The following is a 17065-nucleotide window of genomic DNA, read 5'->3' as shown; positions in this document are numbered from 1 at the left end:
TTCACTGCTGCGACCTCGCCGCGGTGGATGCTGGGACAGACAGGGCGGAAGTGGAGGTCAAGAGTAAAAAAAACGGACACAAATATGTCCGGGGCTTGCCTGATGTCCTTGAGCCGCTGTGGCGTTTCGGCACTCCGCTCCTCAGCTGGCTTGGTGGTATGTTGATATTGATAACTCGACTATCATGGGGCTTCAAAACAAGATGATGTGTTTGTGTAACTTCAGCAGTGGAGCCGTCTATACTGTGGAACACCGATTACGTAGTCAGCCTGCTAGGTTAGCATTTAGCTAACTAGGAAGGTGTTCATATCTAGGTTTAATGTTTTGGCACACTTGTTTTTTTCTTTTCTTTGATTAAAATATGCATGTTATGCGTGTAATTGTTACACAATGTATTCGTATACACACCAACGCATATCAAACAGTGAAATACAGTGGCTATAGAATAGAAACATGTACATTAGAAGGGATTTTAATGTCAAATGTTAAGACCAATATTAATTATTTAAGCTATTTTTCTCCCAGAAAAATTAAAATTGAAAAGCCAATATCCATCCATTTCCTACCGCTTATCCCTTTCGGGATCGCGGGGGGTGCTGGAGCCTATCTCAGGGTAAATCCCACCTAACCTTATCCGTGTCCACACACAACAATGCCACGGTTTAAGACCCCCTCTGTCCGCCAGCGCAACGCAACCTAATACGCATGCGCGGAAAATGCGCACGTCATAGTCCCCTCCAGTGTTGCTTTGTGTGCAAGTTCTTAAATTTAAAGGCCTACTGAAATGATTTTTTTTTATTTAAACGGGAATAGCAGATCCATTCTATGTGTCATACTTGATCATTTCGCGATATTGCCATATTTTTGCTGAAAGGATTTAGTAGAGAAAATCGACGATAAAGTTCGCAACTTTTGCTCGGTGATAAAAAAAAGCCTTGCCTGTACCGGAAGTAGCGTGACGTCACAGGAGCTAGTATTCCTCACAATTCCCCGTTGTTTACAATGGAGCGAGAGAGATTCGGACCGAGAAAGTGATGATTAACCCATTAATTTGAGCGAGGATGAAAGATTCGTAGATGAGGAACGTTACAGTGAAGGACTTGAGAGACAGCGATGGACGTATCTTTTTTCGCTCTGACCGTAACTTAGGTACAAGCTGGCTCATTGGATTCCACACTCTCCTTTTTCTATTGTAGATCACAGATTTGTATTTTAAACCACCTCGGATACTATATCCTCTTGAAAATGAGAGTCGAGAACGCGAAATGGACATTCACAGTGACTTTTATCTCCACGACAATACATCGGCGAAATGCTTTAGCTACGAGCTAACGTGATAGCATCGTGCTTTAACTGCATATAGAAACAAAAGAAATAAACCCCTGACTGGAAGTATAGATAGAAAATCAACAATACCGTGGACATGTAAATACACGGTTAATGCTTTCCAGGCTGGCGAAGGTTAACAATGCTGTGCTAACGACGCCATTGAAGCTTACTTAGCAATCGGACTGCACAGAGCTATGCTAAAAACATTAGCTCTCCACCTACGCCAGCCAGCCCTCATTTGCTCATCAACACCCGTGCTCACCTGCGTTCCAGCGATCGGCAGAAGGCCGAAGGACTTCACCCAATGCGTTTGGCGGCCCGGAGACGTAGGAAGTCAAGGTGAAGTCGCCGGCTAGCGCGGCTAGCGCTCCAACAAAGTCCTCCTGGTTGTGTTGCTGTAGTCCGCTGCTAATACACCGATCCCACCTACAACTGTCTTCTTTGCAGCCTTCATTGTTCATTAAAAAAATTGCAAAAGATATCCAGAGTACTGTGGAATTATGAAATGAAAACAGAGCTTTTTGTATAGGATTCTACGGGGTACCATAACTTCCGTTACTCGGACTTCGTCACGCGCATACGTCATCATACCGCGATGTTTCAGCCGGATATTTCCCGGGAATTTTAAAATGTCACTTTATAAGTTAACCCGGCCGTATTGGCATGTGTTGCAATGTTAAGATTTCATCATTGATATATAAACTATCAGACTGCGTGGTCGGTAGTAGTGGCTTTCAGTAGGCCTTTAACTTATCTGAACAATATCCAGTGTTGTGGTATTTCAATTAACTGTAATCCAGTGTGCTGTGGGGCTCTATTGTAGTGAATTACACCTCAGCCATCATAATCAAATCTTTATTAGACACGTAAACAATGTGATAAATAACATTTTACATCAATCAAATTAGGGATCTAGATATCTGGTCAGGACACTCCTCACTCATTTGCCTTTACCTTCATTGTCCATTCGTTTTTGGTGACTTTTTATACTCTGGACCTTGATGTTGAGTCCGCGACATACATGGCGGACAATAACTGATACAATCTGCTTTGCCCGTCCAAATGCATGCGATGTTTTCCGTAGTTTTCCCTCGACGGCCAGGCAATACAAAGCACACGCTACTTTTTTTATCACATCCACAGGAGCCCGCATTCTCGTTGTCTCTCCTTCGAGAAATGGACAAAGTTTTTCGCTAAGTAGAATCACAGCTGACCTGGACATTGGAAAGTTTTCTTGTCGTCTGAGAAGTGTTGTATCCGAAAGAGCTGTAATCACTTTGTCTTAAGGTATTCATGTGTGATTTCCACAAGCGTCTGTACAGACAGAAGGAGAAACACGGGCATGTCTGGATGACTCGCCTTCATATTTCCAGTGGTTATATCCGAGTTATGAAACCGCTTTATTATGAAGCTGGCTGTGGCGCTTTCTTTCTGACGTCACTTCCTGTGTGGGGCGCGGTCTTTCTGGCATCACTTCCTCTCCGAACTCAGTTTGTAAACGATCAATTAGTTCATACAAAGCTAAGAGGCGGAGATTCAAGAAATACACGGCACACTTACCCGTGTAAAAGAATTGTCTGGGGAGGGGGACCTCAAACGATACTTTAGTGTGGCTAAAACGGGGCTTAGGCTAAATATTTATTCGTTTAAGGGGTTATCCGGCTTAGTGTAAACATAGCCTCAGCTGCATTCCAATATATGACATGAAAATATATATGTACAGTCAGCTAGTTGCAATATTATCAATAAAGGTGTAGCTAAGAAGACAGCAAATTATAACATTACTGTATAAATGACCAAACTCACCCTGCCATGCAAGTACAGTTGGCTGTGAGGACGTTTCAGCCTTTTTGATCCAGGCCTTTTATAAATCCATCTTTCGTCCTTCTCTTTGGCTGGGCAGGACTATGGAGTTGATCGATAAAGTTTTTTGCATTGAAATCATTTCAGTGCACAAAACTTTTGAGTCTATGTCAAGGCATTTTATACTCTGCACATGACTGAAGGTGACGTAATTATACAGTGACTTTTATGCCTGTACGATTTACTTCGTGTGTACTCAGCTACTCCACCAAATACTTGTATATATCTGGCCAATACCTTTTGTTTTCCATACCGTATATGGAAGTTGGTTACTATTTGCCAAAGTTTATTTATTGTAGTAATTTTTGCAATCCTTTGGTGCTACTGCTCTTGCGTAGTTTGATTAACTCTCTAAATCTAAGACAACCTTTTTTTTTCAAACTGCGGGGGAAAAGCGCTTTCTTATATTCAAGTGAGTATGGCTTATATGAACTTATTTGGTGCCAGAGACTGGTTTTAATGTGCAAACTTCTCGATCTGGGGTGCCCAAAGTGGGACCTGCAGGCCAAATCCGGCCTGCTGAGGCGTTTCGTTTAGCCCGCCAAAGGGTGGCTTCCCAAAATGTAATACATAATAACACTCTTTGTAAGCTTACGCAATCATTGATGTCCCGTTCGCAATGCTAACTAGTTGCCATCGATCAGATGTGATGATCTCCACTACCTTAAATAATGGCGGTATGGGATTAAACTCCTCACTTATTGTGCTGCTGTATGCTTAAAGTCACTGGCCATTGGCCCATTTTCTGTTTGGCCCTTGTACGCAAAAAGTTTGGGGGACCCTGCTCTAGGTCATACATAGTCAGATTCTCAAACCGTGGAAGAGGCCAAGGTTGTTTTGTTTCTGTAATTTTCTATGGACAGCATTTTTTCTAAACATGAAACTCTTCCACAGTTTGAGAATCCGAGCATGTATGTATTTATTTGACTGACTGTTGTTTTATGTTGTGGTAGGCAGTACGGTATGCGCAGACAGCAGCTGCTCCAGCAGCACAACCCAGGATTAAGAAGTTCCAGGTGTACAGATGGGACCCAGACACTCCTGGAGACAAACCTCGCATGCAGACCTTTGAGATCGACCTTAACACGTAAGTGACGTCACTTGGCTGAGATGAGCCTGTGACACTTGCTCAACCTGCTTATATTCAGGTTAATATGCATAAACCTTGAGACCCCCCGTATATAAGACAACACACCAAACTGTCCTGTGGGAAAACAATTTTTTACATTTGAGTCAGTACTGCATTTTTTTTTGTATGGAGAAAATTGTTTCTAAATATGAAACAATTTGGTGCCAAATGCTGGTTTTCATGTATAAACCTTTAGATTGCAAATATGCGACGACACAATATTTGTTTTCTGTGGGGAAAATGGCATCTATTCGGTTCAATACAGTATTTATGTCATTTTCTATGGGGAAATTATTTCTAGATATGAACAAATTTGGCACCACATGTATAAACCTGTAGATCTCAAACATAAGACGACACGTCTCTTTTAGAATACAGACTTGTATTTGCATCAATATGGTATTTGTTGTTTTCTTTTGGGTGAGATTGTTTGTAAATATGAGCAAAATTGGCACCACCTGCTCAAATATAAAAAGACAATATTTGTTTTGGGGAAAAATACCATCTTGTAATCAAATCAATATGGTATTTCTATTGTTGTCTATATTCACCCTGAATATAAGACAGACCATCTTTTATTTAACTCTTCTAGAGGAAAGCACTGTCTTGTATTCGTGTCAGTATTGTATAGTTTTTATATTTGTATGGGGTAAATAGTTTTTAAATATGTACATAACTTTGCACCAATTACTGATTTCCAAGAATAAACCTGTAGAGCTTTTTGACCCCACCTGCATAAACCTTTACACCGAATATAAGGCGACCCATCTTTTTCAGATTTTTTCCTGGGGGCTTTACAGTCTTACATTCGGGTCAGTACAGAGGGACAAGCGGTAGAAGATGGATGGATGGTATTTTTTGTTTTCTATTGCGTGAAACTATTTGTAAATATGAACAGATTTGGCAACCACCTACTGATTTTCATGTTTAAATCTCTAGATCTCAAATATAAGATGACCCATCCTTTTAAGACTTCTTTATAGGGGAAAAAAACTATCTTATATTTGGGCCAACATCCATCCATCCATCCATTTCCTACCGCTTGTCTCTCTCGGGGTGGCGAGTGTGTTGGAGCCTATCCCAGCTGCACTTGGGTGGAAGGCGGGGTACAACCTGGACAAGTCGATATTGTATTTATATATTCCTCATGTTCCATCTCAGAGTTGAAATGGTGGCTAAAGTAAGATAAAAGAAAATGTTATCTTGAACACTGCTAACTTAAGACATGAAAGTGTCTCTTGGCCTTTTTCTGTTTACACTCTGAGCTTTAAACAAGTAGTTTGTCATGTAAACACCAGTTTCATGGAGTTTTAGCACAGAATGCTCAGACAGGGTTTCTTCTTTCCAATTCTTATCGTTCATCTGCTTTTGCAATCGCTACCTCTGCACCAATGGAAGACAAATACCTGAGTACAAGTCCTTCAAAAGATGTCCTACATCAGGGGTGCCCAAACTTTTTGCCTCTAAGGGCCAAAGTGAAAATGTGCCAATGGGCTGTGGGCCAAACACAGCAATTTTAAAGGGGAACTGCCCTTTTTTGGAAATGTGCCTATCGTTCACAATCATTATGAATGACAAAAACACACGTCTTTCTTTTTGTACGATTTTAAAGATGATATAAACGCTTGAAAGATGCGGCTAATGGGAGTCACCGTTGTAGCTTTAAAGCCCTCCAGCAACATTTTATATACATAGTGCAAGTCTATTTATGATGTAGTAACAGACCCATTGAAAACTATATGTAATATGTTCGATATTTACAGTTTTTTAATCATTTCCGGGACTGATTTATTCCGTGCATTGATTTCTGTTTCCAAAGCAGTGCACGTCCGGCTTCTGGCAACATGTGTGTTCCTACTTCCGCAATCAAACACTTGTGTTTTCTAATCATGGCAGACTTGGCAACAGACAACAAAGACAACTATTTTTGAACAAATGAGGATTCACAACCTTTTACTTTTGAAGCTAAATATACTGCTGCTTATAGAAGCAAGCACAAAGGAAGAGCGAGACGTTGGAGCAGACGGAAGCCAAGAGAGGGGGATGAAAGCGATTTTGACGCTATAGATATGGAACTCGGAGCCAAGCTATTTCGACATAAATGGATTGCTTACCCAAAATTAACAGGAAATGTCCCCGGCCCGCTGGCCCAGACGAACCACTGTCCATCCAGTGAGTCTCACTTTAATATCGATTAATACACGCAGCACGCCATGCGTGTTATTACAACTACAGCACATATGCTGTCTGGCTAGCTCAGCTGTGTACAAACAAAACATGAAATGTGGGCTAATACTTTACAAATACTGTAATATAATCATGTTTTTCCGTCCCTACAAATTGTTGTTGTATTGCAGTGTTGTGCATTACAAACTCAAATGCGTTTCGTGTTGTTGTAGAAGCTATCTTATCTCTTGCTGTAATTTACGGCTAATACCGAAGCACGCTGATGTGTTACTACGAAAGAAAAATTGTTTCTCAATGTTCACTCTTACAATAACAATGTCGCTACAGCTTGGTTATTATACAGGTTAGGGAACGTAAATCAAAAATTGTTGACGGTTTTTGAATGCACTTTTAAAAGTGATATAGAGGTAGAATTGATTGCTTTCATTACCTGCATTGCTAGCCACCTAGAACGAGACGAGGGAAAAAAACGTTTATCTCCTTGTCTCTCATGATTATGAACGATTGGCAAAATTCCAAACAAGTGCAGTTCCCCTTTAAATGTACAGCTGCACAATAAGTGATTAGTTTAGAACCTTTATTTAACCAGATAAGAAAACCCATTGAGATCAAGATCTCTTTCACAAGGGTGACCTGGCCAAGAGGTCAACAGCACATGTCACAGAGCAGTTTCAAAATAAATACATTAAGACATACATTTTAAAATACATAAGAGAACTGTAAAACAACAGAGATTTACATCTTTAAAAACACAGGCACTGTGCAAACGTCTCTCGCTGTTTGTCCCTCAGGACAGAACGGAAGGCTCCAAATGGAAGTAGTTCTGTAAGTTTCAGTTTCGTCTGCAATTCATTCCATGCCATAGGGGCAGCAATGCCAAAAGCTCTTTTGCCAAATTCAGTCCGTACATGAGGAACAGTTAAAACATACAAATGGTTAGAACGTAATGCGTAAGAGTTGCTTTTTCTTTGTAACAGAGTACACAAGTATGGAGGTATTAAACCTAAAAGAGCCTTATAAATTAAAGTCAGCCAATGTGTGTATCTGCGTGCACTCAATGAAGATAAGTCTGACTTCATATACAGTTGACAATGGTGGGTGAGACTACGACAGCCAGTAACAAATCTTAGTGCTGAATGAAAAACAGTGTTTAATCCCATACTGGCATTTTTTAAGGTAGTGGAAATCATTACGTTTGATAGATGGCAACTTGTTAGCCTTGTGGACATGCAATCAATGGTTGAGTGAGTTCAGAGGGTTATGTATTTGTATGAATTTTTGGGAAACCACCCTTTGGCGGGCCAAACAAAACGACTCAGCGGGCCGAGTTTGGCCCGCCCGCCCCACTTTGGGCACCCCTGTCCTACATCATAACATTTCCCTTCTGCAGATGTGGTCCAATGGTCCTTGATGCCCTGATTAAAATAAAAAATGAGATGGACCCCACGCTGACTTTCCGCCGCTCCTGCAGAGAAGGTACACTGAAGGTCTTGAGTTTGACATCGGAGCCAAATTACTCAGGTCCTTCTCTTTGTGTCACATCAACAACACGCAGGGATTTGTGGATCCTGCGCCATGAACATCAACGGTGGAAACACGTTGGCCTGCCTCAACAAGATTGACACAAACACCAGCAAAGCCACCAAGATCTACCCGCTTCCACACATGTATGTGGTCAAAGACCTGGTGCCGGTAAGTCACGTCCGCTTTTTTACGAAGTCCTCTTTAGAAGAAGAAGGAGCATCTCAACTGCTTCCACGTTTCATGCAGACGCTTAGAAATGAGCTTGATACTGCCAAAAAAACATCCAACTTGTGTAGAAATCAAACTGTTGCCGTCATGTATTAACTGCACGTTTTAAGTAGCATTTTAGTCTTACAAGCGTAAGAAGAAGTTAACTGTTAAAACAAGTATGTAAGAAACTATGGGTGTCCCGATTCAACTTTTTCACTTCAGATACAATGCCTATATTGGAGCCTTGAGTATTTGCTGATACCGATACTGACCTGATGTTAGCAGGAATCAGACATATATTCATTTTGTAGTGGGGAATGTTAGAAAAGACTTAGACTTCATTTTACTGTCATTCAAATTTGAACTTTACAGTACAGATAAGAACGAAATTTCGTTGCATTGGCTCGTTGTAGTGCAGGATAAAAGAGCAGTAGGGTGCAGATATAAATAAATAGATTACTGTACAGATAAATATATTGCACTTTTTCATATGCATCCACGTTTATAGATGTATGTTATATTTTCTTTATATTCCAGCCAGTTAATCCGTTTTGGGGGGGAATTGAGGGGAGTATTATGATGCGCTCAAGAGTCTTATGGCCTGATGGAAGAAGCTGTTACAGAACCTGGAGGTTCTGCTATGGAGGCTGCGGAACCTCTTTCTAGAGTCCAGCAGTGAAAACAGTTCTTGGTGGGGGTGGGAGGAGTCTCTGCAGATTTTCTGAGCTCTGGTCAGGCAGCGGCTTTTTGCGATGAGAAAGGGTTTGATCAAGTGCAAACAGAGAACAACTGTAGGTATGAAAACTAGGGCTGCAACTAACGTTAAGTAACGTTTTTTGCCAGTGAGGTCTGCTATTATCTTGTGTGAATTGTATGTGAATGAAGATGAAGATTTTTATTTTCCTCTACTTATGATCCATCACAGCATATTATAGAAACCCTCAGGTCCCAAATATGCTTTTGCTCCACAGGACATGAGCAACTTCTACGCTCAGTACAAGTCGATTGAGCCGTACCTGAAGAAGAAGGACGGGTCCCAGGAGGGCAAGGAGCAGTACTTTCAGTCTGTGGAGGACAGACAGAAACTGGCACGTTGCTGCTTTCATTTCTGCGTTCACGCAGAAACACGTCCCCTGACCCTCTGAATGTCCCCACTTCCTGTTTAGGACGGCCTTTACGAGTGCATCCTGTGCGCCTGCTGCAGCACCAGCTGTCCCAGCTACTGGTGGAACGGGGACAAATACCTGGGACCTGCCGTGCTCATGCAGGTGTGTGTGCTGAAAGCAAAGAAAGAAAAGACAAACGTGTGAACGACGTGTCTGCTTCCTGTTGTCCTCCAGGCGTATCGTTGGATGATCGACTCGCGGGACGAGTTCACGGAGGAGCGTCTGTCCAAGCTGCAGGACCCCTTCTCTCTGTACCGCTGCCACACCATCATGAACTGCACCAAGACCTGTCCCAAAGTAAAAATACCTCCATTTTCTGTCCTTTCATCCTCACACACGTAAGCTGGAGCCAACACCAGCTGACTTCTAAGACACTGCTTTTACAATTTAGCTCAAAACGTTTTAATTCACTTTTTAAGCTAAAAACCGCACAGTGCTTTTTTCATATATAGCATCTTTGGCTAGCATTTTTGCAGAAGTCGTTGAATATAGCCTAGTGCTCTTAAAATAGAGGTTCTTTGACTCACCCTACAGGAGTAGTAGGTCCTTCAAAAACGCACAGAGCTCCTGTCATATAGAATCTTTGAATGGCATTTTTACAGTCGGCCCTTTAAAACAGCAGCAAGCGCCTATCATTTACAGCAGGGGTGTCAAACTCATTTTGGATGGGGGCCACATGGAGAAAAATCTACTCCCAAGTGGGCCGGACTGGTAAAATCACGTCACGATAACTTCTAAATAAAGACAACTTCAGATTGTTTTCTTTGTTTAAAAATAGAAGTTAAAGTTAAAGTACCAATGATTGTCACACACACACTAGGTGTGGTGAAATTTGTCCTCTGCATTTGACCCATCCCCTTGATCACCCCCTGGGAGGTGAGGGGAGCAGTGGGCAGCAGTGTAGCCGCGCCCGGGAATCATTTTTGGTGATTTAACCCCCAATTCCAACCCTTGATGCTGAGTGCCAAGCAGGGAGGTAATGGGTCCCATTTTTATGGTCTTTGGTATGACCCGGCCGGGGTTTGAACTCACAACCTACCGATCAACAAGCACATTCTGAAATTGTACAAATCATAAAGTATTGTTTTTGTTTTTTTTACACTTACATGTTGCGGTTAATAGTATTCTACCTTTACTTGTCGTTATTTATACTTTCTGAATAAATTATGTGATAATGTTCATCAGTCACTCATTGGTGTTCATTTTCAATCTATCAAGATTAAAAAAATAATATCAAAATCAAATCACAATATGTTATTTATGAAGTTTGATAATTTTCCTCATCTGGTGCACTAACATGTGGTTTATTTTTTTTACATATGTAGAATTGCTCTTGCGACATCTAGTGGACACATTTACAACAGCAGTTTCTTTCATTAAAAAATTTCGGCTCATTTTTATACTTACCAAACTCATCCCGTGGGCCGGATAAAACCTGTTCCCGCGGGCCATACGTTTAACACCCCTGATTTAGAGCATTTTTTAATAACATTTTTACAGTCAGTCCTTAGAAGCTGCAGCATGTTTCTGTTGTATAGAGGATACAGCATAGCGTTCTTGAAATAGAGGTTCATTGACTCACGCTATTGCAGTAGTAGGTCTTTAGAAAGAGCACAAAGCTCCTCTCTAACAGAGGATCTTTGACGGGCAGGTTTTTTTTTAAACAGCATAGCACAAAGGGTAAATAGACGATCTTTGACAAACATTTTTGCAGCAAGTTCTAAAAAAAAAAGCAGATTTGTCCTGTTGCATGAAGCCTCTTTTAATAGTGCTCTAGTGTGTGCTTAAAAAAAGGTTCCTGTTATAAAGAAGATCTTTGACTTACATTTTTGCAGTAGGTCCTCAAAGGGGAACTGCACTTTTCTTGGAATTTTGCCCATCGTTCACAATTCTTATGTAAGCATTCGTATGTTTTTCTTTTTAATACATTCTAACTAGTAAATAAATGCAAGCAAAAGTCTGCTGACAATTGAGCCTATTAGATTAGCTCTATTTGCCTATAAAGCGCTTAAAAAGCTTCCAAACACTTCCATCAGCGTTTTATATACATGCTGTAAGTATATATGTAATATAGTAACAGGCACATTCATAATAACATGTTATATTTACGTATTTTGCTCATTTTAAGCATCCGGCGGCGCATTCATTTCACAAACACATTACAACGTTCACTTTTTCCTTCCACAACTTCCCTGACTTCATGAAAGCCAACAAACATAATAAAATGTCACTTACTGTACCATATCTGCTGTCACTGTGATGCAGACTGTTAGGATGTTGATATATTGCCATTTACATGAAGAATGACTCATAATTCTCGCAAAGAAAAAATGGAAGTGGAACCATGCATATTTTCTTGTCTTTCTCGCCATTTCCTGGTCTAAATTAGATGCCTAAATTGACCAACTTGTCGGATTATGTCCTCATCTTTTTACTATCAAGGTGAGAGGCATTATTTATGATCTAGAACAGGGGTGTCAAAGTCAAGGCCAGACTCGGCTTGCGAATGAATTATCTATGACCCCATCAAGTCGTAAGAATGGGGTCCCACAGTCAATTTTTGGGCTCCCACTTTTTTGTAAGCGTTTTGAAAACAAATGATAAATGTATGCATTATCTTGTTATATCTCACATTCTATATTGTGTTTTGGAAAAAGTTTGTCATAAACGTTACTTCATTCATAAAAAAATATACCGGTCATACACAAAAGAAAACACATTTTTATGCATATGTAAATGTATTCAGTTATAAAAATTCATTCACTTTCTTCTTTCCTTCATGGATCTAAACTTTACCGCTGCCGGTATTTTTTAAATATTTTTATTGTAATATTTTCGGAATGTGTTTGTTCTATTTTTGGCCAAAGTAAGACAAAGAAAACAATCTGAAGTTGTCTTTATTTTTTAGTTTTAATGCCATGATTTTAATAGTCCGGCCCGCGTGTGCACAGATTTTCCTCCATGCGGCCCCTGAGCTAAAATGAGTTTGACACCCCTGATCTAGAACAAACCTTCACGAGCACCGAGGCGAGAAAGCAGCTCACCAGCCGATGACGTCAATTTAGCAGCACAAGGTGCTTGATTAATCAGGTCACAAAATGTAAATGGATTATTGTTGGCGGTTTTTGGATAGTTCTCTAGAGGACTTCATGGGCGAAATAGAGTACCTCTCTTTGATTCCAATGTAAGCTGGCTTTTATTTACATTTATTTTTTAGTTAGAAATGCATTAAGAAAATGTATCTGTCTTCTTGTTTCTCATGATGATTTTGCAAAAGTTCTAAAAAGAAAAGTGTATTTCCCCTTTGAAAAGAGTACAGTGCTCTTGTCATATAGAAGAATTTTGACTAGCATTATTGTGGTAGGTCCTTAGAAAGAGCAGAATGCTCCCGTCTAATAAAAGATCTTTGACAAGCATCTATACAGCTGATCCCTAAGCACTTCTGTCATTAACAGGATATTTGACTGGTATAACCATGTGCTGTGATGTAACGAGTATTTGACTGGTGTAGAACATGGTTAGTTGTTTTGATTCATGTCTTCAACGTGACGCTTACAGTGTGTGTCGTTCATCCTCACAGGGTCTGAACCCAGGGAAAGCCATAGCAGAGATCAAGAAGATGATGGCCACCTACAAGGAGAAGACGGCAGCTGCTGTTTGACATCTATTATAATTACATGATATATTAATTTTAAATCATGAGTATTCAGCTTTGATGGACTTGTACACCTCACACACACTATTGTATATTATGTATGTGTGGAGAACTTGCACATGTACAAAATGAATGGTGTGTAGTGTACCGTAACATGTTTGTTTTTTGCAGTGTATTAAAAAGGGTGTATTCATGTGTAACTGCTGCATGTCTTTCAATTTTCTTTCAATGGATGGGAATTACGTGTATTTCAATTTTTCTGTCTGCTTTGCTGAGAAGAAATCATTAAAAAGTTCATGTTGAGAATTAAGACATCACTTAGGTCGCTCTGTTAGCAGTCAAAATGTCCTCTAGGGGGCGCTCATGTACCTAGACATACTTTAACTTGTTAAGCAATAATAACATGCTCTAATAATTGGCATTGGCCACAACCCTATTTTTCAATCTTGAATGACATTTAAGAAAAGTATTGGCTCTATCACTTTTATTGAGTAAGATTAGCTCCCCTTAAACAATAAACAAATTATCAGAAACAGTTCTCCACAGCCACAAAAGTAATAAATGTGACCTTCAATGAAAAGTGTTGGATACTTCTCTTGTTGCCTATTTGTATTTTACTTTATTAAATGTTTGGGAAGAATTATATAAAAACAAAACATGTTTTCTTTTAAATAATATAGAAATTGATTAGAGCTGTTCATCTATTTATGGAGGGGTTTGGTTAATCACAGAACTGGCATCCAATGTTTTTAAAGAAGTATAGATTTTGAATCGAGAATTGAATCGTTATGCAATGGATCTCTTGGACATAGGTAGCCGGGACCCACTCCAGCGCAAGGCCTGTAGGTGGGGCTCAATAACAACTGCCATGATGCCTGGTCAAGCACAGCCCAGAGAAGTAACATGAGCCCCATTCCGAAAGTGAACTTAGTACTCCTACGAGGGGTCAAAGGTGTTAGATGCATTCTGAGTTGGGTTTCAGCCAAAAGCAGGAACCTTGGCGGTCTGATCCTCAACTGCAGAAGTTAGATCTTGGGACATGAAATGTTACCTTTCTAAGTAGCCTAAGCTCGTGTGCGAGGTTGAGAAGTTGGGGCTAGATGTAGTTGAACTCACCTGGACGCACAGAAAGGGCTCTGGATCCAGTTCTTTCAACAGGGGCTCGACTTTCTTCCACTCTGGTGTTGCAAGCAGTGAGAGGTGACGAGCGGGGGTGGCAATACTTACCCTAGCTCAGTGCCTGTATGTTGGAGTTCAACCGAGTAGATGAGAGGGTAGTCTCCCTCTGCCTCCAGGTTGGGTGACTGTTTGTGGCTGTTGTTAACGTTTCTGCGTCAATCAATAGTTCAGAGTACCCTCCTTTTTTGGATTTTGGGAGTACTCAAAGTGATGCCCCGGGTGATTCCCTTGTTCTGCGGTTCCAGGTCTTGGATACTCTGGTGAAGAGAGGAGGGGAGCTGTCAACCAATGACCACCTTGTTGGAGCTGGCGCCAATGGTGTGTGGTGGTGATGGTTTGTGGTACACTGTCAGAACTAGTTTTAATTCCCAGTGAGCGCTTCGAAGCTGTTCCGAGGAAGGCACTGGACTTTGAGTTCAAGTGGGCCATGTTGCACTCCTCTATTGTCGTAGCGGCCGATCTGAGCTGTGGCGATTGGTGCCTGTTGTGGAGGAAATTCCGGAACCTGCTGGTGGACATCAACAGTGAAGGATGTCGTCAAGCTGAAGAAGGAGTTCTATGGGGCCTTCTTGGCCTATGAGACTCCAGAGACAGCTGACAAGTACCAACAGGCCAAGTGGTGCGCAGCTTTCATTTGGAACATGGGAGGAGTTTGAGGAAGCCATTGTGAACGACTTTCAGGTAGATTTGAAGAGATTCTGGACCACCTCGTAATTCGGTAAAGCTCTAGATGCTGTGGGGTTGTCTTGGTTGTCAAAGCATCGGGAAGAGTGCTTCTGGATTGGCAGACCGGCGTGATGGTTGCCCTTTTCCGGAGGGTTTGTTCCAACTATCATGGCATCACACTCCTCACCCTTCTTGGTAAGATCTAATATGGGTACAGGAGAGGAGGCTCCGCCAGCTAGACGGACCTCGGATTCAAGAGGAGACGGCGTGGGGACAGTGTGGTTCGGTTGGTAGAGCGGCCGTGCCAGATTTGAAGAGATTCTAGACCACCTCGTAATTCGTTTAGGCTCTAGAAGCTGTGGGGTCGTCTTGGTTGTCAAAGCATCAGGAGGATTGCCTCTGGATTGGCAGACTGGCGTTCCCCTTTTCCGGAGGGTTTGTTCCAACTATCATGGCATCACACTCTTCACCCTTCTTGGTTAGGTCTAACATAGGTACTGGGGAGGAGGTTCTGCCAGCTAGATAAATCTCTTGGTAGAGCGGCCGTGCCAGCAAGCTGAGGGTTCCTGGTTCGATCCCTGGCTTCCGCCATCACGTCCGTTGTGACCTTGAGCAAGGTGCTTCAACCTTTCTCCTGATGGGTCTTGGTTAGGGTCATGCCAGCTCCCGCCATCAGCGTGTGAATGTGTGTATGAATGGGTGAATGTGGAAATAGTGTCAAAGCGCTTTGAGTACCTAAAAGGTAAATAGGGCTATGCGCCAGGGCTCCGACCCATTTAGCAGTGTGGTTTTTGTCTTGGTCTTGGAACTGTGGATCACCTCCACACTATCAGCAGTGTTATTGTTTTCTCAACCGTGTCCCTCGGGAAGTCCTGTTCTTGAACCGCCTGATCGTGGCAGTCCGCTCCTTGTATGATAGGTGCCATAGCTTGGTCCGCATTGTCGTAAGTAAGTCAGACCCGTTTCCAGTGAGGTTTGGACTCCGCTGGGGCTTCCCTTTTTCACTATTTCTGCTCATAACTTTTATTGAAAGGATTCCTAGGCACGTTGAGGAGATCCGGTTTGGTCGCTGCAGGTTTGGGTTTTTGCTATTTGCAGATTATGTTGTCCTGCTGGCTTCATCTAACCACTATCTTCCAATTTCACTTAATTAATTTGTAGCAAAGTGTGAAGCGACTGGGATGTGAATCTGCACTTCCAATCCTGAATCCATGGTTCCCACCCGGAAAAGGATACAGTGCAATCTGGTCGGGAATGAGATTCTGCTCCAAGGCGAAGCGATCAAATACCTTGGGATCATGTTCATAAGTGAGGGAAGTAGACGCTATCGATGCAGCGTCTACAATGATTCAACCTCTGCATCGGGCCGTCATTGTGAAGAGGGTGCTGAGCTGGATGGCAAAGCTCAATCTACGTCCCTACCCACACCTACGGTCATGAGCTTTGGGTTGTGACCAAAAGAACAAGATCGCAGGTACAAGCGGTTGAAATGAGTTTCCTCCATAGGGTGACAAGCCTCTCCGTTAGAGATAGGGTAAAAAGCTCTGTTGTCTCCCTGCTTGGCACTCAGCATCAAGAGTTGGAATTGGGGGTTAAATCACCAAAATGATTCCCGAGTGGGGCCACCGCTGCTGCTCACTGCACCCCTCACCTCCCAGGGGGTGGAACAAGGGGATGGGTCAAATGCAGAGGGTAATTTCACCACACCTAGTGTGCGTGTGCCTATCAGTGGTAGTTTAACTTTTTTGCTTTGTGTAAAAATGGTAAAATCGAGGAAGGAAATTAATTAAAAAGACCAACTGGAAAAAAAAGCCCATGATTGTGTTCTTATTTTAATTTACACAAAATTAGAGGCGTCTTCAATGGGAAACCCGATTAAAACCGCTAACTGGTCTTCTTGTGTCAGCGTGGACACTTCAGTGGTCAGACTTACTGACTTGTTATACAGCGGACACGAGTCGCAGCCCTGGTGAGGGTCTATATTTTATTTTATTTTTCATTGATTTGCCGGCAATTTGCCGGCTTTTTAATCCCTGGGAATTGTCCCATATTTGGAAAAGTTGCCAAGTTATGGTGTGGGTCGGTGTTGTTGGTTCTTTCCGTGGAGCGTTTGTCGCATGAGGGCTCAGAGGCTGGACTGGGGAGGAGACTAAAAGG

At 41.9% G+C, this 17065-nt stretch overlaps 1 protein-coding gene across 1 annotated transcript; it reads left to right on the top strand.

Annotated features, from left to right (window-relative positions):
- The first annotated feature begins 2 nt into the window (after positions 1-2).
- On the top strand, positions 3-13263 carry sdhb (succinate dehydrogenase complex, subunit B, iron sulfur (Ip)). The gene is made up of 8 exons (XM_062053239.1): positions 3-156; positions 4146-4279; positions 7899-7984; positions 8064-8200; positions 9214-9330; positions 9409-9510; positions 9583-9705; positions 12989-13263. Exons 1-8 carry the CDS (start codon positions 28-30, stop codon positions 13067-13069), a joined length of 909 nt encoding a protein of 302 aa, XP_061909223.1. The 5' UTR covers positions 3-27; the 3' UTR covers positions 13070-13263.
- Positions 13264-17065: the final 3802 nt, after the last annotated feature.

This window comes from Entelurus aequoreus, linkage group LG01, assembly GCF_033978785.1.
Source record: "Entelurus aequoreus isolate RoL-2023_Sb linkage group LG01, RoL_Eaeq_v1.1, whole genome shotgun sequence".
Classification (NCBI taxonomy): Eukaryota; Metazoa; Chordata; class Actinopteri; order Syngnathiformes; family Syngnathidae; genus Entelurus; species Entelurus aequoreus.
The sequence above is the reverse complement of the archived record's forward strand: the minus strand, read 5'-3'. Positions and strand labels throughout refer to the sequence as shown.

Bases quoted from the DNA above. Each gene is read 5' to 3' on its own strand.
- sdhb (XM_062053239.1), top strand. From the start codon at position 28: ATGCTGGGACAGACAGGGCGGAAGTGGAGGTCAAGAGTAAAAAAAACG. The intron at 8,201-9,213 runs GTAAGTCACGTC...TTTGCTCCACAG, and splicing joins TGGTCAAAGACCTGGTGCCG to GACATGAGCAACTTCTACGC. The intron at 9,331-9,408 runs GCACGTTGCTGC...CTTCCTGTTTAG, and splicing joins TGGAGGACAGACAGAAACTG to GACGGCCTTTACGAGTGCAT.